General features: G+C 36.8%; 1 protein-coding gene across 1 annotated transcript in view; it reads left to right on the forward strand.

Annotated features, from left to right (window-relative positions):
• Positions 1-27046, forward strand: part of LOC122205887 — a 256567-nt gene that overhangs the window by 48207 nt on the left and 181314 nt on the right. Inside the window, exons 15-21 of the mRNA XM_042914498.1 lie at positions 1218-1271; positions 4746-4850; positions 16388-16489; positions 17143-17199; positions 17780-17890; positions 18271-18321; positions 19724-19786. Coding sequence (XP_042770432.1) covers positions 1218-1271; positions 4746-4850; positions 16388-16489; positions 17143-17199; positions 17780-17890; positions 18271-18321; positions 19724-19786 — 543 coding nt within the window. The remainder of the gene's footprint in view (positions 1-1217; positions 1272-4745; positions 4851-16387; positions 16490-17142; positions 17200-17779; positions 17891-18270; positions 18322-19723; positions 19787-27046) is intronic.

The raw sequence follows: 27046 nt of genomic DNA on the forward strand, positions 1-27046 counted from the left end.
AATCCACCAAGAAAGGCCTGGCACACAACATTCTGTTCTTTAAACTTTTTTTTTCAATTTTTCCTCCTTTCTCCTTTTAAAATGCTATTCTGCACTTTGAAAACAGAATCAAGACATGATGAAGAATCAGCTTCTGAAGAAAAGGATTACTATAGAATAAATACAGCTGTATTACACTGCTATTAAATAGCTCAATGCAGGAAAAAATTTACAAGATACAAGTTTGTTTTTTTTTTTTACAATATTAAAAGGCAGGAGTTTCAACTTTATAAATCTAAGAACATTTTATGCATAGGGTAACGTGCATTACTGTTATTTAAGGAAACACTGACAAATCCTTTAACTTGCAAATCTGATTAAAAAATATCAAAATGTTGAAAGTTGTGGAACAACCTACCCATTAAGCAATTTATCTACTATTTTTATATGATTACAAAATGTGAGGGGCACCTGCATGGCTCAGCCGGTTTAGTGTCTGACTTCAGCTCAGTTCATGACCTGGCGGTCGGTGAGTTTGAGCCCCGCTTCGGGCTCTGTGCTGACAGCTCAGAGCCTGGAGCCTGCTTCGGATTCTGTGTCTCCCTCTCTTTCTGCCCCTCCCCCTCTCACGCTCTGTCTCTCTGTCTCTCAAAAATGAATAAATGTTAAAAAAAATCAAAATGTGATAAAAAGCCCTTATCTTGCCTCCCCCCTTTTGGTGATATGATCATACCTGGGACAGTCATAAGATTGGCCAAGGAGGGTGATGAGCGAGCAATGGGAACCACAGCTAGGACCAGACAGGGCTCCACAGGCAAGGGGAGCATGAAAGAGGAAGGGCCTAACTGATATCGACAGGGAACTGGATGTGAAGGAAGCAGGACTAAATGAATCAGTCTGTAAAAATAGAATTATACAGGGAAGATGACTGCTCATGTCCCAGACCCCCTAGTTTGCAGAGAAGTGGGAATAGAGGTGAAGTAGTCCTAACATGGACTTTATAGACCAGGGCAGGTAATAAAAGCATTCTGAATGGAAATACTGGTGTGTGGGGTTATGTACCTGGTGGGGTGGAGCATAGAAAAGAATATGAAGGCATGGGCGGGGGTGGGGGGGAGAGAAATACAGTTGTAGTAAAAATCATGGGAAATTGTTGATTTCTTATGCTGTTTCACAGTTAAGAATTTCATGTGTTTGAACCTCATTATGATCTCTGTAATTTTTACCTCATTTTACAGCTGATGGAAGAGTTGAACCTAATAAACTAATGAATAAAGCTGAAACTGTTACAGGTAAGAAGTTGATATAAAACTGAGAGAGCAATGCTTTAAACTTTTTTTAATGTTTTGTTGATTTGCGAGGGGGGGAGGGGCAGAGAGATGGGGAGACACAGAATCAGAAGCAGGCTCCAAGCTCTGAGCTGTTAGCACAGAGCCAGATGCAGGGCTCGAACCCACGAACCATGAGATCATGACCTTAGCTGAAGTCAGACACTTAACCAACTGAGCCACCCAGGCACACCTGAGATAGTAATGCTTTTAAAACATATTTTTGCAAGAGTATTCTCAGCAATATTTTTTAAATTATTGAAGTATAGTTGACATACAACGTTATACTAGTTTCAGGTGTGCAATGTAGTGGTTCAATAATTATCTACTTAACTAACTGCTCACCATGGTAAATGTCGTTACCATCTGTCATCATGCAACGTTATTATGATATTACTGACTATATTCCCTATGCTGTACTTTTCATCTTTGTGACTCTGTTCACCTATTTCATGTATCCCCCCCACTCCCCTTTCCTCTGACAACCAACAGTTTGTTCTCTGTATTTATGAATCTATGATTTAAGAAAGTGCAACTGGGGGGAGAAATAGAGATAAAGATCTCTCTCTCTCTCTCTCTCTCTCTCTCTCTCAAAAGAAGGTTTAAGTGTTCTTGCTGCCTGCTGCACACCCCCATCATCTCTACCCTCAACCCTTCTTTCTAATCAAACCCTGATAGAAGGTAAGATAGAAGAAAAACTCTAGATGTGTTGATGGGATGGGAGTGAGGGTATAGAAAAAACCAAGGAGACCTTTTGTCGTGCTTCCTATTTGGAACTCTGGGATGTCACCACCTCACTGAGTGTCCAGACAGGATGCCATTTTCACCAGAATAGATATTGCGGTATGGTGTTCTTAGGCAGAGGGAGGGCTGGAAACAGGCCACCGCTTTGCCCCCTTTGGCTTTGTGTGGTATGAAGGATATCCAGTTTTCCCACGTACTCCCAGTAAGCAATGTAGAAGGTTTCTCAGAGATGGGGGTCAGTGGGTCTGCCATGGGACACCAAGTCAAAGGGAGAGGTGATCCCTCCAGAGGCTATGGAGTAGACAGTATGGTCTGGGGACTAACAGAATACTTGACTGAGACACAGAGGACCTCATCACCAGTGAATGCTAGGGCTTAGCCAACCAAGTTAGTGAAGGAAGGACCAAAGAACCTTGACTTTGCTAAAAAACAAAACAACAACGACACAGACCACAACGACACAGACCACAAGTTTCTCAGGCCATCAGCTTCAGCAGGAGATGTCAGGACTCATGAAATGTGGATTTTGTTGAAGAGGCTATCGAGAATCCAGAGGGCAACCCAAGGTCTGGCCGCCCTCCTTTACGGGCAGCAGGACCCCCAAGCTTTCCCTGATACTACAAGGAGGCCTCTCAGAGCGGAAGTGCGGAAAGGTTTGAAAAACTGAGAATTTCCCAAAATAAACTAGGTCAACCAAAAAGGAACTTTTTATTTTAAACCGGAAGAAACTAGGTTAACTCTATTTTTTAAGTTTTTGTTTAAATTCCAGTTAGTTAACATACAGTGTGATACCAGTTTCAGATGTGAAACTGTTTCTCCTCCATCACCTGTTTCTCCTCCCCTCACCCACTCCCTTCAGGTAGTTAACGGACTTTTCCCCTCCTCTTCTTACCAAACAGGATACGGGAAGAAGGAGGAAAGGGAGCTTCCTTGTGTCATTTTTTTTTCCCCTTTCAACCCTCTGGTTCACAGTAAAACGAAATGTTAGATTTTCAGGTTTGCTTTATAAAAAGTAGCTTTTGAAAATTAAAACAAAAACCCTCTTTCCTCTGAGTTATATAAATTCTATGGCTGAATAGAAAAGTTTTATGGAAGAAAAGGAATATGAAAAAGAAAAATACATGAGTACAATTTACAATGTCATACCTGTGCCACATGTTTCAACATGGCAGGATGTCACTCACAGCTGCTTCAAGGGGAAAAGATTTTGACCTAGCTTTTATATTATTATGGAGATAGGTATTCCAGATGTATAAGCCAAATCAGAAAAGTGCTTCTTTATGAAACTTAAGCAGTTTTATGAATTCCATTTCTCTTTCTCTGTGATTTGAATTTTGCCTTGTCTTTAGCTAACAGGAAGCTGTATCATTATGAAATCTTACCTTTCCAAGGTGAGATTGATGATGAATCAACAAACCACTCGCAATGTATCACTTATTGTCTTATTTCCTAATCATGTGATAAAGAATCCTGATACTCTCCAACATATGGATTCAATATAATTGAAATTATTTTATCTTGGTAGGTTGTTTTCTTTGGGGCTTTTATATTGATCTTATTGATATGAATTTTAACAAATTTTCCAAGACAAGAGACAGAATTTATTATTGCAGGTTAATTGTGAAATGCAGAATAAGAATGTAATTATTCTGTGATTTTGGTTAGCACAGGCAATGAATCTAGTTAGAGCTAAAAAAAAAAAAATGCTACTTTGGCTTAGATGTAGTTATTAAAATGTATCACGCGGGGCGCCTGGGTGGCTCAGTTGGTTAGGTGACCGACTTCAGCTCAGGTCATGATCTCCCTGTTCGTGGGTTCGAGCCCCACGTTGGGCTCTGTGCTGAATGCTTGCCTGCTTCAGATTCTGTGTCTCCTTCGCTCTCTGCCCCTCCCCCACTTTGCTCTGTCTCGCTGTCTCTAAAAAATAAATAAATGTAAAAAAAAAAAATTAAAACAAAACGTATCAAACGTCTGCTACATACCTGACAGAGTTCTGGATCTTTTCATAAGTGTTATTTTATCTTCACAGAAGCTCTGCGAGATAGTCTCATCTTTGTTTCATACAACACAAAACTAGGACTCAAAGTCAGGTTATTTACCTAAGTTCCAGTAGATAATATATAGTAGAGAACAATATTCAACCCTTGTGTTCTTACTCCAACCATGGTGATTTTCTCATTTCACCGGAACTGCCTATTTATTTTTCTTAAAAATTTTTAACATTTAGTTTCTTTTGAGAGACAGAGACAGAGCATGAGTGGGAGAGGGACAGAGAGAGAGAGAGAGAGAGAGAGAGACATACAGACAGACAGAATCTGAAGCAGGCTCCAGGCTCTGAGCCGTCAGCACAGAACTAGATGTGGGGCTTGAACCCAGGAACTGTGAGATCATGACCTGAGCTGAAGTCGGACACAACTGACGGAGCCACCCAGGCGCCCCCTGCCTGTTTCTATCATAAAAATTATACACTGGAAAGTAATTCTGTTCCTTTAGAAGTTTATGGGGTATATGGTTATTTTTCCAAAAAGGTTTAAGAGAAGTGAGCTTAATTCTAACCATATTGAAGCTCTGCCTTAAACTGAAACATGTTCCATGGATCTTGCATATTTCTGCCAAGTCTATAATGAATGGGTAAAATATATGGAACATTTCAGCATTAGTAGGCATTTTCATATTTTTTTCTCTTTCCCTAAGGAGAGACAGTAGCTGTCAGAGACCTGGACAAGATACTAGGGAACATGGGCTTTGAACTCACCAAAGAAGATTCTGGAGAGATGAAAAGAAAACTTCCACTTTATGGTGACTCATTTTAGATATAAAAAGTCTTTCAGGAAAATTTGGTCTTGAGGGTCTATGTAAGAGTTATTCTGAAACCAGATTAATTTTGTGATGTAAAATCTTAGGGAAAAATGTAGTTCTAGAACAAGAACTAATCCTGTCTTCCATTTTCTGAATGTATATAGAATACAAAGCACTTGACTAGATTGATTCCAAGACCATCTTTCACATCTGGGAATGTTGAGGAAGCACAGTTAAACGATGGAAAAGGAAATAAATGCAAGCCCACTGTGTACCCTTCTCACATTTCCCATCATTCCTCTCTTCTGACACAGCCCCATAATACTACTGAAAGTTCTCTCTGGGTACCAGTAACCTGCCATTTGCTAGTTGCATTAGACATTATTCACTTTTTATTGGAGCTTTCTACTGTCTTTTGTATCAGTGATAATTCTCACCTTCTTGAAATTATTCTCCTTTGGCTTCTGTGTTTTTTCCTCCTAACCTGGATCGTCTCATTTTTTGATTTTCATTTTGCATACTCTACCTGGGTAATCTCATCACTGTCTTTTGTTCAACCTATCATCTACATGCTTATGACTGTAAATCTGTGTTTCTATACAGCTTCAGACTGGTGTATCCAAATGCCTGCTACACATTTCTACTTGGATATTCCGTGGGACGCTTCTTTTTCTCAACTGAACTGAATTTAGAATTTAGAACTGAATTCAGTATTTTCCTGTCCAGTCTCCTAGTCCTGTATTCTCAATCTCATTTGTGCTCTCCCCATCCATCTATTCACCTAAGCTAGATATATGGAATTCATTTTTGATTCCCCCAATTCCTGTCAACCATGATCTGGATTATCTGTCACCTAATTTTGTAAGTTTTACCTTTATATAAACCTAAATTTAAAAATTACTGCACACAGATGGGTAGATGGATGGATATGTGACAAGCCAAGTATAGTAAAATGTTAAATAGTAGAATCAGATGGTGGGCATATGGGTGTTTATTGCACAGTTCCTTCAACTTTGCTATATGTTTACAAATTTTCATAATAAACCATTGGAAAAAATCCCATATGTAAATCCATCAGTTTCTCTCACTCCCTAGTACCACTGCCCTATTTTAGGTCCTTTCATTCCTGACTTCAGCTACTACAAGGGCTTCCACAAAATATTAGACATTAGAGTGATCCATATAAGATGCAAATCTGATGACATTCTGCACCAATTTAAAATCCTTTAATGGCTTTCAGTTTGGTACTTGGGAATGTCTCAAGTCCTTTTTATGGCAAACAAGTTCTTTCATTATCTGGGTTGGCCTTATCTGTCCAATCTAGTATTTTACCCTCACTAACATTGAACTTTTATTCCAAGCATACATATATCATGCTTTTTGTCGCATCTTTGTTTTGTTTATACTTTCCCCGCTATTCAGAGAGTTTCCCCTTCCCCTTTGTTTGACCTACTCCTCACCATTGCTTATTAGAGTTGAGGGCACTTTTTCTAGTAAGTTCTTTAAATACCCAGGCTCCATTAGATGTCTCTTCTCTGTGTTTCCACAATAACTGCATACATTTTTCATTATAATTGCCACATTGTGAAATGTATGCTTCTTTGCCTGTCTTGTCACTTTAATGTGACCTTAGAATAGAAAAGGTTATTCTGTATCTAGTACCTAGCAGAGTGTCTGGCCTATAAGTAAGCACCCTATAAATGTTGAGTGAGAGATGATAGAGTAAATGAGCGAAAAAGTGAATGATTCCTAAGGAAAACAAAAACTGCCTTTGGTCGGGCCACTAATACTTCTAATACATTGTAATCATTTGCAGCAATTCTGAGCAACAGGGAGAATCAGAGTATATTAGCAGTAAACCAGAGATGAAAATAGACTTTTCTTCACTAGAGACTCATACTTAAGAGTCATAGCATTACCAGAATTGAGGGCCTTTAGAGAATTAACTTGCATGGATGGTATTTTCTATCCTGTTTATAAGGACTAAAATAGCTGAGTAAAAGCATATTTTTCCATGGGCCAGACTTTATGGTTCAAGGGTCAAAGGCCAGCTTACTAAAATAGAATCAATGTCTTGGGGCACCTGGGTGGCTCAGTCGGTTAAGCGTCCGACTTCAGCTCAGGTCATGATCTCACAGTCCGTGAGTTCGAGCCCTGCGTCAGGCTCTGTGCTGACAGCTCAGAGCCTGGAGCCTGCTTCGGATTCTGTGTCTCCTCTCTCTCTTTGCCCCTCCCCTGCTCATACTCTGTCTCTCTCTGTCTCAAAGAAAAATAAACTAAAACATTAAAAAAATTTAAAAAAGTAACATAGAATCAATGTCATAAAACTAAGAATTAAGCAATTCAAGTGAGCCCAAATGGTGATGTGGAATAATGAAATTCAGCTTATTTCTGGTTTCTTATTTTATAATTTTTTAAAGAACCTGCTTTGTATCTCCATTATGTCTTATTTTTTAGCTAAAGGGAAGACTGATCTAAAAACATTGATAGATTCAGTACAAGTTATTACAGGTCAGTGAGAAATTACTATAAATATGAGATCCCAAGTCTACACTAAATTATATTTTTTCCTGTGATAAATATTTTACTGAAGTATGAAACACGTAATTACTACATTGTATAATGTGTCCAGCTTAAGAATTATTACAAAGTGAACATACATATTTATCTATCACCTGGATGAAGAAATACATTATCAATAATACAGAAGATCCACTGTACCACTTCACAGTCATGTCCTCTGGACTCTCTGGAGGTAACTGCATCCTGTATTCTAGGACCACAGATTAGTTTCACCCGCTTTTGAAATTTGTATAAATGCAGTCATCTGATCTGTGTTCCATGATGTCTGACTTCTTTCATGTAACATTGTATTACATCTTATTCTCTGAGATTTGTCCACATTGTTGCATGTAGCGGCAGTTTGTTAATTTTCATTGCTGCATATTGTACAGTCTACCAAATTACAGTCAAGGAGATCTTTAGAGAATGTGCGGTAGTAGGTAAAATGATTTCTGGCTAGCTCGTTGTACCTGAATTGCCGTGCGATATTCCACTGCATCAGTATACCACAAGATATGTATCCAGTCTACCGTCACAGGACATTTCTAGTTTGGAGCAGTTATGAAGAACATATTGCTATGAATATTCTTGTATATGCCTTTTGGTGAACATATGTGCACAATTCTAGGCCATCCACCTAGAAATGAAATTTCTTTGTTGTAAGATGGGATTGTGTGTACTTGATTAGATATTGTCAATCCATTTTCTAAAGCAGTTGTACCATTTGACACATCAACAATTGCTTTACATCCTTGCTAATACTTGGTATTATCTCTCTTCTCCGTTGTAGCCATTCTGGTGAGCATGCTGTGGTATCCCACTGTTATTTTTGGATTTCCCTAATGATTAATGATGTTGAGCATTCATGTTTACTGGTTATTTGGATACCTCTACGATAAAGCTCCTTTCATGTCTGTTGCCTATTTGCTTGGATGTCTGTGTTCAGCATACTGAATTTTTAAAACATTTTTTATTTGTTTTTTAAATTCAAGTATATTTACCATAAGGTGTTATATTAGTTTCAGGTGTACATTCTAGTGACAGCTATACATTATTCAACAGCTCTATACATTACTCAGTCCTCATCAGCTAAGTGTACTCTTCAATCCTCATTACCTACTTCACTCATCCCCCAACCCACCCACCCATCTGCCTCCTGGTAACCATCGGTGTGTTCTCTGTACTTCAGAGTCTGTTCCTTAGTTTCTCTCACTCTTTTTTTTTCTCTTTGTTTGTTTTTTTCTTAAATTCCACATATGAGTGAAATCCTTTGATATTTGTCTTTCTCTGATTGACTTATTTCACTTAGCATTATAGTCTCTAGCTCCATCCATGTTGTTGCAAATGGCAAGATTTCATTCTTTTTATGGCTGAATAATATTCCATTACATATATATTCCATTATATATATATTCCATTACATACATATTCCATTATATATATATTGCATTATATATATATATATTCCATTATATATATATATACCATATATCCATTATATATATATACATATTTATGTGTATGTATGTGTGTATATATATGTATGTGTATGTATGTATGTATATATATATACACATATATATATGTATATATATATATACACACACACACACACACACATACACACACACACACACACACACACACACACACACACTACATCTTCTTTATCCATTCATCAGCTGATGGACACTTGGGCTGCTTCTATAGTATGGTTATTGTAAATAATGCTGCAATAAACATAGAGGTGCACATATCCTTCTGAATTAGTGTTTTTGTATTCTTTGGATAAATACCCAGTAATGTGATTACTGGATCATAGGGTAGTCTATTTTTAATTTTTTTGAGGACTCTCCATAATGTCTTCCACAGTGGCTGCACCACCTTGCATTCCCACCAACAGTGCACGAGAGTTCCTTTTTTTCCACATCAACACTTGTTGTTTCTTGTGTTTTTGATTTTAGCTATCCTGACCGGTGTGAGGTGATATCTCATTGTAGTTTTGATTTGTGTATCCCTGATGATAAGTGATATTGAGCTTGTTTTCACATGTCTGTTGGTCATCTGTATGTCTTCTTTGGAGAAATGTCTGCTTGTGTCTTCTGCCCATTTTTTAATTGGTTTATTTGGGGTTTTTTGATGTTGACTTGGTGTAAGTTCTTTATACATTTTGATACTAACTCTTTATCAGATACATCATTTGCAAATATCTTCTCCCATTCAATAGGTTGTCTTCTAATTTTGTTGATTATTTCCTTTGCTATGCAGAAGTTTTTATTTTGATGGCATCCCAATAGTTTATTTTTGCTTTTATTCCCCTTGCCTCAGGAGACATATCTAGAAAAAATGTTGCTACAGCTGATGTCAGAGAAATTACTGCCTGTGCTCTTTTCTAGATTTTTATAGTATTAAGTCTCCTATTTAGGTCTTTAATCCGTTTTAGTATACCTTGGTGTGGGGTGTAAAGTGGTCCAGTTTCATTCTGTTATATGTAGCTGTCCAGTTTTCCCGGCACCATTTGTTGAAGAGATTGTCTTTTTTTCCCATTGTATAATCTTTTGTCAAAGATTAATTGACCATATAATTGTGGATTATATGCCTAAATATGCTTTGTATGCTTTCTACCCTTTTCTATTGATCTGTATGTCTACTTTTATACCAGTACTATATTGTTTTGATTTGTACCGCTTTGTAGTATAACTTGAAATCTGGAATTGTGATACCGCCTGCTTTGTTCTTCTTTTTCAAGATTGTTTTGGCTGTTTGGGGTTTCTGAGGTTCCGTATAAATTTTAGGACTATTTGTTATAGTTGTTACTGGTATTTTGATAGAGAATTCATTAAATCTGTACATTGCTTTGCATACTATGGACATTTTAACAATATTTGTTCTTCTACTTCATGAGCATGGAATATCTTTCCATTTGTTTATGTCATCTTCAAATGTTTTCATCAATATTTTATAGTTTTCAATGAATGGGTCTTTCACCTCTGTGGTTGAATTTACTCCTAAATATTTTATTATTTTTAGTGCAATTGAAAATGGGATTGTTTTCTTAATTTCTCTTTCTGCTACTTCATTATTAATGTGTAGAAATGCAACAGATTTCTGTATATTGATTTTGTACCCTGTAACTTGGCTGATTTCATTTATCGGTTCTAGTAGCTTTTGGTGGCTTTTGTACTTCTTCTTTGTTCCTTTCTTCTCTTGCTTTCTTCCGTTGTGGTTTGATGGCCTTTAGTGATATGCTTCAATATCTTTTTCTTTTGTTTTTTGCATATCTATTACACGTTTTTTTATTTGTGGTTGCCATCAGGTTTATATATAATATCCTATGCATATAGCAGCCTATATTAGGTACTGGTTGCTTAAGTTTGAACCCATTTTAAAAGCACTAAATTTCACCCCCCCCCCACACACACACATTTTATATGTATGATTTCATATTTTACTTCCTTTTATTTTGTGAATTCCTTGACTGATTTCTATAGCTATAATTGATTTTACTGCTTTTATGCTTTAACTTCCATACTGGTTTTATAAGTGATTGATCTACCACTTTGGTTATGTTTGTATGCCCCCGTGAATTTTTTTCCTTTCCTAATTTGCTTGCTCCTGATTATGGCCTTTCCTTTCCAAAGAATTCCTCTTAGCATTTCTTGTAAGACTGGTTTAATGGTGAGGAATGCCTTTTACTTTTGTTTGTCTGGGAAACTCTATCTCTCCTTCTATTCTGAATGATAGCCTTGCTGGATAGAGTATTCTTGGTTGCAGGTTTTTTTCTTTCAGCACTTTGAATATATCATACCACTCCCTTCTGGACTGCAAAGTTTCTTCTGAAAAATCAGCGGATAGACTTAAGGAGTTTCCCTTGCATATAACTTTTTTCTCTTGCTGCTTTTAAAGTTCTCTCTTTACCACTATTTTTTGCCATTTTAATTATTATGTGTCTTGGTGTAGACTTCCTTGGGTTTATTTTGTTGGGGACTCAGAGTCTTCTGAATCTTGATTTGTCTCCTTCTCCACATTAGGGAATTTTTCAGCTATTATTTCTTCTAACAAATTTTTCTGGCTGCTTTTCTCTCTCTTCTCCTTCTGGGATCCCTATAATGCTAATGTTATTACATTTGATGGTGTCACTGAGTTCTCTATTCTCATTTTATATTGTTCTTTTACTCTTTCCTTTTCAGCTTAGTTGCTTTCCATTACTGTTCTTTCAGTAATGATCTGTTCTTTTGCTTCCTCTAGTCCACTATTTATTCACTCTAGTGTGTTTTTAATTTTAGTTAATGAGTTCTTCATCTCTGGTTCTTTTTTTATATTTTCTAATATCTTTGTTGAATTTCTCACTATGATCCTCTACTCTTTTCTCACATCCAGTAAGTATCTTCATGACCATTACTTTGAATTCTCTATTGGGTATATTGCTTATCTCTGTTTCATTTAGCTCTTTTGCTGTGCTTTTGACCTGTTCTTTCATTTGGGACATAAGCCGCAGTTTCATTTTGTCTAACTCCCTGTGTCTGTTTCTATGTATTAGGAAAGTCAGCTATGTCCCTGATCTTGAAAAAAGCAGTCTTATGAAGAAGAGGCCCTGTAGTGTCCTGTTGTGTAATGTCCCCTGTTCACCAAAAACTAGCATTTCAGGTGTCTTCTCTGAGTGTTGCATGCCCTAGGGCTGTGATTGTTGAGTCATGTTTGCCATCAGTTGTCATCTGCAATGGCCTTCTTTGCCTGTTGTGGACAAGGTTTGGTCCCTGTGATGTTAAAGGGCCAGTCTGGGGCCACCTTGGGCTTGAGTTGGGTCAGACCAGATGCCTGGCCTCACCCCATTTGCCAGAACTGTGGTTGCACCAAACTTCAGGGTGCTCACTTTCTGCTGCCCGCTGTGAGATCTTCGTTGGTGGGTAGAGCTGGCAGTCAGAGGTCTGTACCCATCCCAGAGCTGGGAATATAGTCAAACTGATGTGTGTGATTATATTCCCTCTCCCAGGGCAAGAGTCACTTGGGAGTGGTCCTGGACAGTGTTGGAGCTGCCTGCTGCTTACAAAATGAGAGGCATCTAGTGCTGCTTTGGATGGACTCCTGCCCAGTGGGGATGGTTGGAGGGGGCAGCCTGCAGGAGAATGCAGGGGTGGGTGAAGCGGTGTTAGCAAGCTACATGGCAAGTGTTCCAGCTGGTTCCTGCAGCTGTCTGGGTATCTGGATTAGGGTGGGGGTAGGGGAGAGAAATGGTGCCTGCCAGGTCTTTTATTCTTGGAGAAGTCTCCTAAAAATCCCTGCCCTTCCAGGAGAAATTCTGAGATTAGTAAATAAATCTCCTTTCTCAATATCCCAGCCACTTTTCAAACTGCCGCTTCTATGCTGTATCCCTGCAGGGCTGTTTGTTATGCTGTCTCTTTAAGGATGGAGACTGTTTCCTCTTGCCCTCCAGCTCTCCCAGAGCCAAGCCAACTGATTTTTAAAATTCTAGGTGTTAAGCTCCAGTGATTGTAAAAGTTAAAAAAAAAAAAAAAAGTTAAGCCCCTCTGTCTTTCAAAGACAAATATTATGGGGGTTTGTCTTTACAGTGCAGGTCACCCATGTCTGGGGTGCCTGGCAGGAGATCTCTTCCTCTCCCTTTTCCGTGCTTGTGGCATCCCTCACATTTGTGGTTGGTTTTCCTGGGGGTCTGGTTCTAACCACATCTCCATTATTCCTCCCATTCTTTTCATTGTGGCCTCTTCTCTTCAATTAACTGTGGAGGGTCTGTTCTGACCGTCTTCAGGTTGTTTTCTGGGTTGGTTACACTGATACGGGTGTATCGAGGGGTATCCATGAGACAAATGAGCTTAGGATCCTCCTACTTTGCCATCTTTCCCAGAAATTCATATTGCATTTTTCATTTATCTTTTACCTGTTTGTTTTTTTTTAATGTACTCTAGATACAAGTCCCTTGCAGGTTATATAAATTATAAATATCTTACTGTATAGTTTAACTTTTCACTTATATTTTATCTTCTTTTTTTTTGATAGGGAAAAATGTTTTTTAATTACACACTCAATCCATTGGATGTATTTCAAAATACCCCCCAAAACACTTTTCTTCATTTATCAGTGAAAGAAGTTAGAAAGTAATGTCAAAAAAATAGCATATGGCAATCAAATTTCCCTGAAAGTCACAGTCACATATAGAGTACATCCTAGAAAAGAGGAGGGGCCAGACAGGTTCTCCCTACTTTCAGGAATTTCATCAAGTACTGGACCTACTCATGGGTGGAGAGAAAAGGCAACTTTTAACTATGAGTATGTTATTAAATGAGGCGTTTACTATACTCCTTCCTAAGAGCACCAGGTGGGGGACAAGTGTTCTAAACTTGATCTAGGAAATGGAATGTGGAGTCAGTCCATCCTCTTCCCCCTAAGAGCTGTCCAGTGGCTAATGAATTTAAAAAACATGACTAAATAAAAACAAATGCCCCACATACTCTTTCCTCCCCCCCCCCCAATAAAGGTAAAAGAAAAAACCTGGATTTCCCAGATTATTCTCCAGAATAATAGTTGCTTTATATATTTGGTATAAGTGGGATGTTAAAGTCCTTTACTGTTAGTTCATTACTATCAATTTCTTCCTTTACATATCTATTAATAGTTGCTTTATGTATTTGGCTGCTTTCATGTTGGGTACATAAATATTTGCAACTCGAGAGTGGATGGAGCCTGGGAGTAGCTTTAACAACCCAAATTCGTCGATTACAGAGTCATCCCAAGCATGCCTTGCTTTTAAACAACAAAAAAAATATTTTTGAAACAACAAGATAAAAACCTAGTACTAATCACTTTCTGACAATACACAATTACTGAATTAACTAATATTGAGAAGGGGAAGGGAATCATACCTATGGGCCTTGTCTCACTCAAGTGCATGTTTGTAGGTGCAAGGCACTTGTCATTATTGCAGAAATGAATTTTAATTTTTCATCTTTAGTTTAACATTGCTTTTAGTACAATGCTGACACCAGCAGTGCAGAAAGGGCTCTGGAGAGTTGTTCATAGCAGCAGCTCTCCTTTGGTTCTGGAGGCTCCAGGCCAGCCAATATTGCCTCGTCACATACATTCTTTAGGCCTTTCTGTGAGTGCAGAACCCGCCACATATTTGACCACCTTCAGGTCATGGGCCAGCTTTTCACATCATTTCAGCAATCTCTGGAGGGATAGACTTCTCTTTGTTCTTAGTTTCTCAATCGTAGAGGAGTCATCTTTAAGATCAATTTGGGTCCCAACAAGCAAGAAAGGAGTCTTGGGACAGTGGTAAGTTATCTCAGGCACCCACATTTCCTTCACATTTTCGAATGAGGAGGCAGAGTTCACTGAATAACAGACTGGAATACATTTGTAGAAATGTATTCGTAGATACGGTGAAATACGTTTGTAGAATAACTTGGCAGTTGCAATCTGTCATAGTCCTCTTGCCCCGCAGTATCAGAAAGTCCAAGAGTGTATGGCCCCCTATCGATCATAATGGTGACTGCATAGTTGTCACCAAGAGTCGGTACATCCTCGGAAATGTGTTTGTTGTGTAGGATATCAGGAGACACGTTTTACCAACAGCACCGTCACCCACAGCAACGCACTTAATTGTCTGCATTACTGAAACAATTTTGTATCCACTTTAAATATTTCAAATTCGGTGGTGATCTCAGCTTCTCCGCAGGGGCATTGGCAGTGCTGTGTGGTGTCTCCTCTTGTATTTTATCTTCTGATGAACAAAAGTTTCTCTTTGACACGTAGTTGAATTAGTCAACCTTTTTTCTTTTATAGTTAGAATGTTTGGGAGCCTGTTGAAGAAATCCTTCCATACACCGCGGTCATGAAAACGTCTCCTATTTAACTTCTGGGAGCTTTATTATTTTCCTTTCACATTTAGATCTATAATCCACTTAATTGATTTTTCTATATGATGTGGGATAAGGGTCCCTTTTTCTTCTAAATGGATATTCACCATTTATTGACAAGGTGATCCTTTCCCTACTTTAATGTAAGGCTAGCTTTTTCATAAATCAAAGATAATAAATGTGTTGCTATATCTGGACTTTTTATTCTTTTTGTTCTTTGTTCTATTTGCTGGTCCTTGCACCAGTACACCTACTATTTTAATGTAGATTTAATCTGTCTTGATATCTGAAGCATAAATCCTCCCAATTTTATTTACTTCTTTAAACTCTTCTTGGCTATTCTTAGTAATGTCCTTTTTGTCATTAGAAATATTTATTCTTTGTGCTTTCTCTCTTTTTTTCCTTTGTCAGTCTTAGTGCAGGTATGTATCACTTTTGTTGGTCTTTCCAAAACCCAACATTTGGTTGTATTGATTTTATTTAAAGTTTGCTTTTCATTTCAGTAGTTTCTGCTTTTGTCCTTAGAACTTTTCTTCTCCTTTTGAGGGGTTTAATTTGCTGTTCTTTCCTAACTTTTTAAGATAGAACCTTGGGTTATTGATCTTTTCATCTTTTCTATTACATGCATTTAAGGCTGTGAATTTCCCTCAGCACAACCTTACCATATCCTACAAGTTTTAATATGTAATATTATTATTTTTACTCAATTCAAAATATTCTAACTTCCAGTATGGTTTATTTTTTTGACACATGATTTATTTAGAGAGGCATTCTTTAGTTTCCAAAGTTAGGGGAGTTTCCTAGTAGCTTTTGCTATTGATTTCTAGCTTAATTTCCATACCCTATGTTATTTGTACCGATCATCTTTATTATTCTAATAATTTTTAAATTATATGAACCTTATTCAATTGTGAAATATTACTTTATAACCATTATTATGGGAGCATCTCTTTTACCAGTGTTAAAGAAACACTGTTCATTTTGTGTCTGTAACTGACTGCTTATTTTTAGCAGGTATCATTATGCTTTATTTCTCTTTAATAATTGGAAATTATGCTATTTTTTAAAATGTCATCTTTCTCTACTTCTTTTGTTCTGCAGGAGGAGAAGTTGACCTCAGTGACCTGGAAAATGTCTTGCAAAATATGGGGATAGAGTCCTCACCAGAGCATTTGGAGCTAAAGAAATTACTTCCAATTAATGGTGGGCATTTCAAATATCAGAATAGTCTTCAAGAGAGTTAATATAGTCATCCAGGGAGTTGTTCAGCCATTGCAAGTATCAGGTAGAATCTTGAGGGAATTAGAATTATAGCCTAAAATTTTTTTATAATCCAAATCTCCATGTTTATTCTAGATCACTTAGAAGTTAGAGTTAAAAATATCCATAATTCTAAAGATAATTATTTTTAATATTTAGGAATACATAAATTACCATTTAAAAATATGTCTAAATCGAGAGGCTCATCAATCATCAGTCTTGCCATTTGGACTAAGGAATATTGATAGTTATTTTTCCTTCCATTGAGATGCCTTGGGTTGGAGAGGAGGACGAGGAGAAATGTAGAACTATACTTACTAGTAGAGGGGGAAAAATGTGGACTCAGAAAAAATACAACATAAGGAAGTGTTTTTTCTTTGGCCTGGTAAATGTTAATAATTGTCTCAGGTGCTAAAGAACTGATTTACCATATTAAGAATTTCGTTTACATTTTTTGTTTTATTATTTCTAGAAGATACTAGGTAAATTTTAGGAGCAAATTATTTTATGCTGTATATTTCTGAACTTGGATATTTGATATTGTTTTAGCATGTCTAGATATTTTCTCTATGACCTAAATTATGTGTTTCTTGCAGCTACAGCTAGTAGAAGAATATATAAGACTAGTTTGCTGAATTGTGCAGATGTAAAAGGTGAGTGAGATTCAAATAAAGATGTCAGATTGAGACTCTTGTGTTTTGCTTTTTTTCTTATTAAATATTGCCCCCTGCCATTCTCATATATATTTCCACGATTAGTTTTAATACACACATATGTTCATACTGATTAAATAATTTTCTGTCTTGTTTTTAAAAGGTGTTCTAAATATTTAGGTTTACCTAGATTTTTGATGTGGAAATAATAAAATTTAGGCCGAGCTATAAAAATTTAAGATAGTATATCTTGAAATACAGTGACCAAACTGAATCTCCTTGTATAAATGTTTATATAAAAAAAACTATTATGTTTGCAGTTTTGCTGCTAAAATTAACCTGAGTGGTGTCTCAGCCTTATTCTGATGTATTGTGTTATGTAAGCTTATCTTCAGTGTGGGATATTTTGGGTATAAATGAATAGATAATTTTAGTCCATTAGTATTTCTCTTTAAAAATTTAAATGTCCTTAGCCTCTTTTTTTATGATGAAATTGATACCACCATACATTAGGAATTTATATTATATTTTGATTTTTATTTTAATGTCCTCATATCTTTCTCTTTTGTTGGGTTGCAAGATGATGACCATGACCTTGACTCTATTCTTGAAAACATGGCAATCAGACTTACAGCTGAGGAACTTAATGATGTACCAGTTGCTTCAGATGCTTCAGATGTACCAGTTGATGGTGAATGATTTAGATATCATTATGCCTTCATGAAAATTTGGGTTTTGCAGCTGACATTTTTTATAGGACTTATGTAGCTGAAATAAGAATTATTTTTTCTCTCAATATATTAATCTAAAGTTGATACTTATTCGTTTATTTAACAAATATTTACTGAGCACTATATATCATGTATTCTGCTCAGTGCCAGAAATACAATGACCACGAAATACAGACATAGTCCTTGACCCAAGGAACGTAATGTCTAGTGTATCACAATTCTTAGTATTCTAGTAGAGGCTGAGAATGTTGCTGGGGCCTCAGTCAGGTTAGTAGTTTTCACAGGAACAAGGGCTTTGGTTTCAGCCAATATGAATGACATTTTTGCTACTTCTATGTAGGTATGGATCATCATATCCTTGGACCAGACTTCACGATTCAAGGTCAGTATTGTATGTATTAAATAAAATATAAGGATTGAAGTGTGATGTATCACAAAGTAATCCCCACTTTAAATAAACCAAAAAAGAATATATTTAGCTGAGCACAATCCACTGAGGTCAAGCAATATCACCTAGAAACATTTTACTGAATACTGCCTCTTACCTGGAAAAATATTTTTTTTCACTTGATTCATATACTATTTAGTTATGTCTTTGCCATGGGTTTTATACCCTTCTGATAGGGTGAGTTTTTTTTCCCCAAAAGATATTTTTATTAAATCATTCCTTAATTTTCAAGTACTACTGTGTACCAATGAAAAACATGTAGTTAGTTTTTTATTTGCTTATTTTCTTTATGCTTTTAAGTTTCCCTGGGACATCTGGAAAAAATAATTAAGTGGGACTATCAACAATTGCCAGAGGTTATTTTTAGCTTCAGAAACTCACTTGTCGATGTCAGATAAAAGGCAGAATAGGAGCCACCGAAAAACTCTCTCCTCCATAAGAGCAATGAGCAAACTGGCAAAAATTGTCAAAATTAACATTTTCAGAACTGGAAATTAACCAAAGGTTTGCTGCAATCTGGGGAGGATTTAAGAGAAAAAAGACTGAATCTCAGTAAGAATAGTGAGCTTTGTGATATTTTAATTTGCCCTATTCCCATCCTCTGTCTCACAGCTCCATAATAGCCTTGAAAAATAACATTTTCTATTTGCAGTGAAAACTAGTAGCCTGGAAACCACTGGAGGGAGCAGAGGGGAACTGGAGCTCTTTCAAAGCCTTATTGCCAAAGAACTGTCATTATTTGGTCTGTTTGGTGGTTCCTTGGAGTGAGGCTTTATATCTGTCTCCCTTTATGTATGAATTGATAAATGAATAATCCATGAGTATGGAAAGATGAATCAACTGAAAAGAGCAGAAAAGAATAAGAAAAAATAATAATTATTTGGAGTCATAAAGAACTAATAGCAATTACTGCAGTGGTAGAGTAATAATTAGTCAGCAGCCATACTGAAATGGACGCAGTGATTAGAAAGAAGAGGAGAAAGTATGTTAGTAAAAGACATGAGATGAGAATTATGGCCTTTACTTCTTTTACTCTTGGTACCTGCATGAGTCTTGTCCCTGCCAGAACAAAGATGAACACAGAGAGCATGAACTGTCCTGTAGAGTTTATGAACTAGTGTGGCATCATAAAATGTTTTTCCTAGACTCCGAGTCCATTTTGCAAATACAAATTGAACCCCAGAAAGCCTGAAATTAAAAATTAAAAATGGACTCAAATAAAATAGTGGAAATACTGGACTCTGCCTTAAGTTTTTTTATAGTATGGGTACTTTATGTTTTCATTCTAAAGCTCTATCATTTTCTGGATCCCAACTAAGTCTTTTTTTTTTTTTTTTTTTAACAGCTAATGGGAACTTTGATGTTGGTATCTTAATGGATGGAATGGGTGGAATAAAAGCCAAAACAGGTAATAGAATAACAACTAAGAGTAAGATGCTACTAGAAATCTAAGAACCAAATTATTTCCACTAAATTACAATATAATGCTCTTTCCACATCATGATTGCATGGACTTTTAAAATCTGTCTTACACATCTTATAAAAATGTTTATGTATAAATGCCTACAGTTAGATAATAGATTATCAGAACTTTTAGCAATAAAACTTCAGTGCTCTTTGTTGTTTCCCAAGTCATTATCTGAAATCTCTGCCAATAATTAGCATACCTTCTTTTATGGCGGAAAGCTAAATTCCAGTTTAACACAGTAAAAAGTGAAGGAAAGTTTTGGTAAAGTTAGAGGCGATCTCAAAGCAATAAAAGTGCTGATAAAACTATTTAGATCAGCAATCTGTATCATTCTAATGTACTGCAAAGTTTATACTCAAATCGCATGCTCTGTTGCCCTGCCTATCATTCAGAGATTATGCTAGAAATAACGAGAAACCTTCTCTGTAGGCCCAAAGGCCTATTTTTTTAGGCTGGGTCTCTTTTCATTCAGCAGTTAGCTGTAATGCTACAAAGGCAATTTTTTTTTTTTAATTGTGTGGAATCACGACATCATTCACAATAATACCAGAAGTCTCCCTTCTTTTGCTTTGAAGGAGAGGTTGAGGTCAATGACATGAAAAAAGTTCCAGGAAACATGGGGATAGAACTCAAAGATAAGAAACAGGGAGAGTTGGTGAACAATCTGCCAGTCGATGGTGAGAATTTCTCTAATAATTCTATTTCATATCTAAGTGAAAAAGATTGTCCAAAAAAATCTTTTACAAGATAATGACTGTTTTCTCTTACGAAGAAATACCAACGGTGTCATCTCATTCTTAGTTGGGAATGAGGTGGCTTTAGTCAGAAATCCTGCGACCATGGTTGAGAAATCCTGGCTATTATTCTTGAATACACTGTGATTCTGAAATTTTAAAATGAGAAGAGGAAAAGGAAGGCATTGAAAAGTATGAAATGGAAATAAATGAGAAATTACAAAGAATAAATGGATGGGAGGGGTTCTGCCTGTTAGAGGGCCAGCAATAACTGCCTTAGGTGCCAATGAATGAAGAGTGGCCTTATTTTCTCCATTTCATATATTTTTAAAAATTATTGAGAGTATATTTGTACTGTATGGAAATGTAAAATCTGACTTTGTGAAATGATGGCTTCTCTGTTGCTTAATAACGAATTTTGGTGAGATTTTGATTTGTATGCTTCTTAAAGCTGATACATCTGTCAGGATAGGCTGATGGTTGGCACAGAGGCCTTTTTCATTAATTTATTCTAAACCAAAGGATAACTGACATATAACATTAGTTTTGTGTGTACAACATAGTGATTCAACAATTACACACATTATGAAACACCATGGGAAGTGTAGTTGCCTTCTGTTGTCATAGTTATTACATTATTGACTCTGTTCCCTATGCTATACTTTTCATCCCTCTGACTTATTTTCTTTATAACTAGAAGTTTGCACCTCTTAATCTTCTATTTCACCTAATCCCCCACCCACCTCTACTTTGGCAACCACCTGTTCTCTCTATTTATGAGTCTGTTGTTTGTTTGTTTTACTTTTTAGATTCCACAAGTAAGCAAAATCATATGATATTTGTATTTTTCTGTCTCACTTACTTCATTTATCATAATAGCCTCCAGGTCCATCCATGTTGTCATTAATGGCAAGATTTCATTCTTTTTTACGGCCGAGTAGTATTCCATTATGTGTATGTGCACCACATCTTCTTTATATCCATTCATCTGTTAATGGACACCTAGGTTGCTTCCCCATCTTGGCTATTGTAAGTAATGCTGCAGCAGACAAAATGGCATAGTATCTTGCCAAATTAGCGTTTCCATTTGTTTCTTGTAAATACCCAGAAGTGGAATTACTAGACCACATGGTACTTCTATTTTTAGTTTTTGGAGGAACCTCCCTACTATTTTCCAGAGTGGCTGCACCAATTTACATTCCCACCAATAGTGCACAAGGGCTCCCTTTTCTCCTCACCTTCACCAAGACTTATTATTTATCTTTTTGATACTACCCATTCTGATTGGTGTGAAGTGATATCTCATTGGGTTTTGATTTGCATTTTCCTGATGATTAGTGATACTGAGCATCTTTTCATGTGTCTGTGGGCCATCTACATGTCTTCTTTGGAAAAGTCTATTCATGTGCTCTGCCCATTTTTAAATTGGATTATTTGTCATTTTTCGGTGTTCAGTCGTATGAGTTCTTTGCATATTTTGGATTTTAACCCCTTACTGGATATATCATTTGCAAATATCTTCTCCCATTCAGTAGTTGCCTTTTTGTTTTGTTGATGGTTTCCTTTGCTGTGCAATGAAGGCCTTTAAAGATGAAAATATATGGGGCGCCTGGGTGGCGCAGTCGGTTAAGCAACCGACTTCAGCCAGGTCACGATCTCGCGGTCCGTGAGTTCGAGCCCCGCGTCGGGCTCTGGGCTGATGGCTCGGAGCCTGGAGCCTGTTTCCGATTCTGTGTCTCCCTCTCTCTCTGCCCCTCCCCCATTCATGCTCTGTCTCTCTCTGTTCCAAAAATAAATAAAAAAAAAAAAAAAAAAAGAAAATATACATAAGATGTTAAATTTTGATACTTGCCACTTTTCAGATATTTTGATAAGATATTTATGCTTCTTTTAATCCGCCCATGCTTTTGCAGACAATGTATGTTCTATCCTGGGGGATAGAGTTCCATAATTTATTGAAAAGTTTACAATTTGTGGCAAAGAAGAAAATAAGTCTAGTCTGAAAAGTGATTAATAAACAAAAAAATTAGTAATGGTTAAGGAAATTTACTCAGAAAAAGAAATTTTTCTCTGGGTATCATCAACAAAAAAATCATGCTTATTGGATGGAAGGATGAAATTTGTTATCCCCACTAGCGTATTTCACTGAGAAGCTCGCCGATTACCTTTAAAGCTTTCTGCTCTATGGACTGACCAAAGGAAGATATTTTACTCTAACTCTATTATTGAACATATTTTAAATATTTGAACAATGTATTTAGCTATGTTTTTTGTGCTAGAACTTGTAACTGTATATTATACACGAATTAATAGTTTTGGTCACATTTAAGAGTGACTACATTTTGGTGTTATTTCTTTCAGTTTCCTAGGGGTGAGGATGATTGATATCAACAATCATGTTGATATAACAACAATCACTGTTCTGGAAAACATGAGGTTGAATCTTACAGAAAAGGAACCTAAAAATATGAGACAGAATCTACAAATTAATGCTGAGCATTTAATATAGCATTGAACCACTTGGGAAGTCTTGGGCGTATGAAGTGATGGAAAGACTCTCGAAAGCCACTAATTTGGCACTAAGAAGACATTTTAAAAACTCACAGAACACATCTCTAAATAGAAATGAATGCTATCCTAAAAACTTATATTAAGTTTATTATATCAACAACTTCTTTCACTGTAAATCATAAGTAATGCTGAGGTTTCCACAGGCCACAAAAGGCCAGAGAAGAGTCAGGGGGACAGGGAGCATGGAAATAAGATGAAAAAAAATCTTAAATTGGAAAATCAAATCTAGGTCTATACCGCAGACATTGAAGTGAAGGACTGGCAATTGTTCAGTGGAAGTGACCTGGGAGTTCAGGAAAATGAGAATGGCTCCTGTTCTTGTCTGCAGCAATGAGATCTGTGGTCTAATAGCCCTAAGGTGCTAAAATATACCTTAGCACCTTTTGCTGTCTCAAGTTGTCCCAAGATAAGGTGAAAGGAGACAGGTTCTGGTTTTACCCATCCTATTAAATTTTTCCAGATAATTAGAAAAGTCAAATGAGTCTTGGTACTCCTATTTAAAATGTTAAATGATAATATGAAGACATAAATTACACTTTCTCTCTTTTTTCATATCATTAGCACGGGCTGATTAAGTTAATAATACACAGAAACGAATGCATTTTTAATATTGTGGAAACATTCCATTTTTCTTATTTCCCATCCCTATTGCTTTCCTAAGGTGGGAAGGTTAATGTGAGTAACTTGGACAGCATTCTGGGGGAAATGAGGATTAAGCCCCCAGGAAAGGAACAGAAAAAACTGACAGAAAACCTGCTACTTAATGGTGAGGATTTTAGAAATAACTGTGTCTTTGAAGGGAGTTAGCGCTTGTGAACATGCATACCAGAATCTCTAAAGCACTCAGAAGATATTTGCAGATCTTAAGGAGGGATTAATTCCTAATGTAAAAGTCCTATTTCTTCATTTTTATAAACTCCAGGGAGCAGAATGAAGTTCTGTTTGTAGTTCATTGTTTCATTTAACACTCTCTGAAAAAACTTCCTTTCTCCCATCATCCCTATATCCTCAAAATATTCAGATTTATATCTTCAGATCAATTTTCTCACTCAAATATTGTGTGTTATAAGTTTTATAGGACACTTCTTTCTTTTTAAAGTTTATTTTGAGAGACAGAGACAGAGAGAGTGGGGGAGGGTCAGAGAGCGAGGAGAGAGAGAGAATCCCAAGCAGGCTCTGCACTGTCAGCACAGAGCCCAACGCAGGACTGAATTCCACGAACCATGAGATCATGACCTGAGCTGAGATCAAGAGTCAGACACTTAACCAACCGAGCCACCCAGGTGCTGCGTAGGACATTTCTATGACTGTCCTTCAGACATCATAGATTTTGTCAGAAACTGAATTCATAGTTTTCATTGTGGTATTTGACCAAAGCAGCTACATGGGGCTTTTAGAAATATGTTGGGGGAATATCTGGTTGTTACAAACTGTTGTCACCAAGTGATTGTAAAAGTGGATGCTCTTAGCATTATATTCCCTGAGCGTCAAGGATACTCAGTGCTGTGCAATTCATCGGGCTTTTCAACACAATGAAGAATTATTCCTCAGGAAGATGCCAGTGGCTCTTCCAGTAGCTGAGAAAACTCTGTTTTTATACTCTTTTACAATTGTGGTACTATCGTTATTACCCTAGTAATATAAGCTAAAACACCGAGAGACCTTTCCTCACCTCACTCTGACTTAACTAGTTGTATTACAAATGAGTACCACTCTTGCCTTTTATAAAACGTGAGCTTCTTTTGTCAGAGACCCTGCCTGATCCTTCATTGTAAATCTTTCTCCCCCGACCCAGCAAAGTATCTTTTACATATTCGCTATGTAATAAATATTTGATTAATGAATAGAATAAATGAAAGGAGTTTCTTCCCCAAATGAGAGCAACAAATAAAAAGAATGGCAATCCTAGCGAGTGATAGTACAATATTAACAGATGCCTCAAATATTTGCTGACTTTTGTACTTGAATAAACCCTTTGTAGTAATCTTATACCAACTGTTCTTTGGTACCGAGATGCTCTCATGGTTATCCCACACAGAATCAATTGTCTTCTGACATTATAAGAAGTACTGCTATTTTGTTTGTATTTGGGAACTTGTATTCTGAGGGAAGCTTGTTTATTTATTTTGTATTTATTTATTTGGATAGAGAGAGACCGAGCATGCGGGGGAGGGGCAGAGAAAGAGGGAGGGAGAGAACCCCAAGCAGGTTCCACACTGTCAGCCCACAGCCTAACGTGGAGCTCGATCCCACAACCCTGAGATCATGACCTGAGCCAAAATCGAGTCAGATGCTTAAGTGACTGAGCTACCCACGTGCTCCGCTCAAGGAACCTTGTAACCTATTGCAGTCTCTTCAGTTCTCAATGACATGGTAAAAAGATGGTTTCATAGACAATACAGAGATAGAGACCGAAACTTCTCTTCTTATTTTCTTCCAATTTCTTCTTTGTCATCTCCCCATTCTACCCCATGTCCTTCTAGTCTGAGTCACTGAATGTCCCTTTTTGGGTTATCATTTACTTTATTGGGACTAATTACAATTTCATTATAGTTAGTAGCTTTATCAAAGGACTTTGTGAATACCCAGAACACCCCAAAAGGAAACCCTATATCCTTTAGCTATCACCCTTTTATTCTCTCCCCACCACCCTACAAGCCCTAGGCAACTTACTAATCTATTTTCTGTCCCTATAGATTTACCTATTCTGGACATTTCATATAAGTGGGATAGTATGTAGTCTTTATGATTAGCTTCTTTCACTTAGTATGATGGTTTCAGGTTCATCTATATTGTAGCATGTATCAATATTCCATTCTTCCTTTTTTCCAATTTATTTATGGTGGTAAAATGCACATAACATAAAGTTTATTACCTTAACCATTTTTAAGTGTCCAGTTCAGTGTTAGTAAGCACCTTCACATTTTTTGTGCAATGACTACCATTGCACTCCAGAATTCTTTTCATTTTGTAAAATTAAAACTCTGTATCCATTAGGGGTGCCTGGGTGGCTTGGTCAGTTAGGCATCCGACTTCAGCTCAGGTCATGATCTCACGGTCCGTGAGTTCGAGCCCCGCGTCGGGCTTTGTGCTGACAGCTCAGAGCCTGGAGCCTGTTTCAGATTCTGTGTCTCCCTCTCTCTCTGCCCCTCCCCTGTTCATGCTTTGTCTCTCTCTGTCTCAAAAATAAATAAACGTTAAAAAAAATTAAAAAAAAAACCCTCTATATCCATTAAACAAACACTTCCCATTCTCCCCTACCACGAGCCCCTGACAACCACCATTCTACTTTCTGTCTGTATGGTTTTGACTAATCTAAATACTTTATATAAGTGGAATCATGCAGTGTCTATTTTCGTGACTAGTTTATTTTACTTACCCTAATGTCCTCATGTTTCATCCAGGTTGTAACATATGTCAAAATTTCCTTCCTTCTTAAGACTGAATAATATTCTACTATATGTATATATGTTCATTCATCCATCAGTGGATACTTGAGTTGGTTCCACATTTTAGTGATTGTGAATATGTTCTGTGAACATGGGTATACAATTTCATTCCTTTTTGTTGCCTAATAACACATTCTGTTGTATGTGTATATGTTTTGTTTATTCACTCATCCTTTGATGGGCATCTGGGTTCTTTCTGCCTTTTGGCTATAATGAGCATTTCCAAATGTATACAAAGTATGAAGAATAATATAATGAATGATAAAGAATAAAGAATAATAGAATGAACCTAGATTCAACAGTTATGAAGATTCATCTCACTTGCTTCTTATTTATTTATTTATTTTTTAAATTTTAACGTTTATTCATTTTTGAGAGACAGACAGAGACAGAGCATGAGCGGGGAAGGGGCAGAGAGAAGCAGACACAGAATCCAAAGCAGGCTC

The sequence above is a fragment of the Panthera leo genome, chromosome E1, assembly GCF_018350215.1.
Source record: "Panthera leo isolate Ple1 chromosome E1, P.leo_Ple1_pat1.1, whole genome shotgun sequence".
In the NCBI taxonomy this organism is placed as follows: domain Eukaryota; kingdom Metazoa; phylum Chordata; class Mammalia; order Carnivora; family Felidae; genus Panthera; species Panthera leo.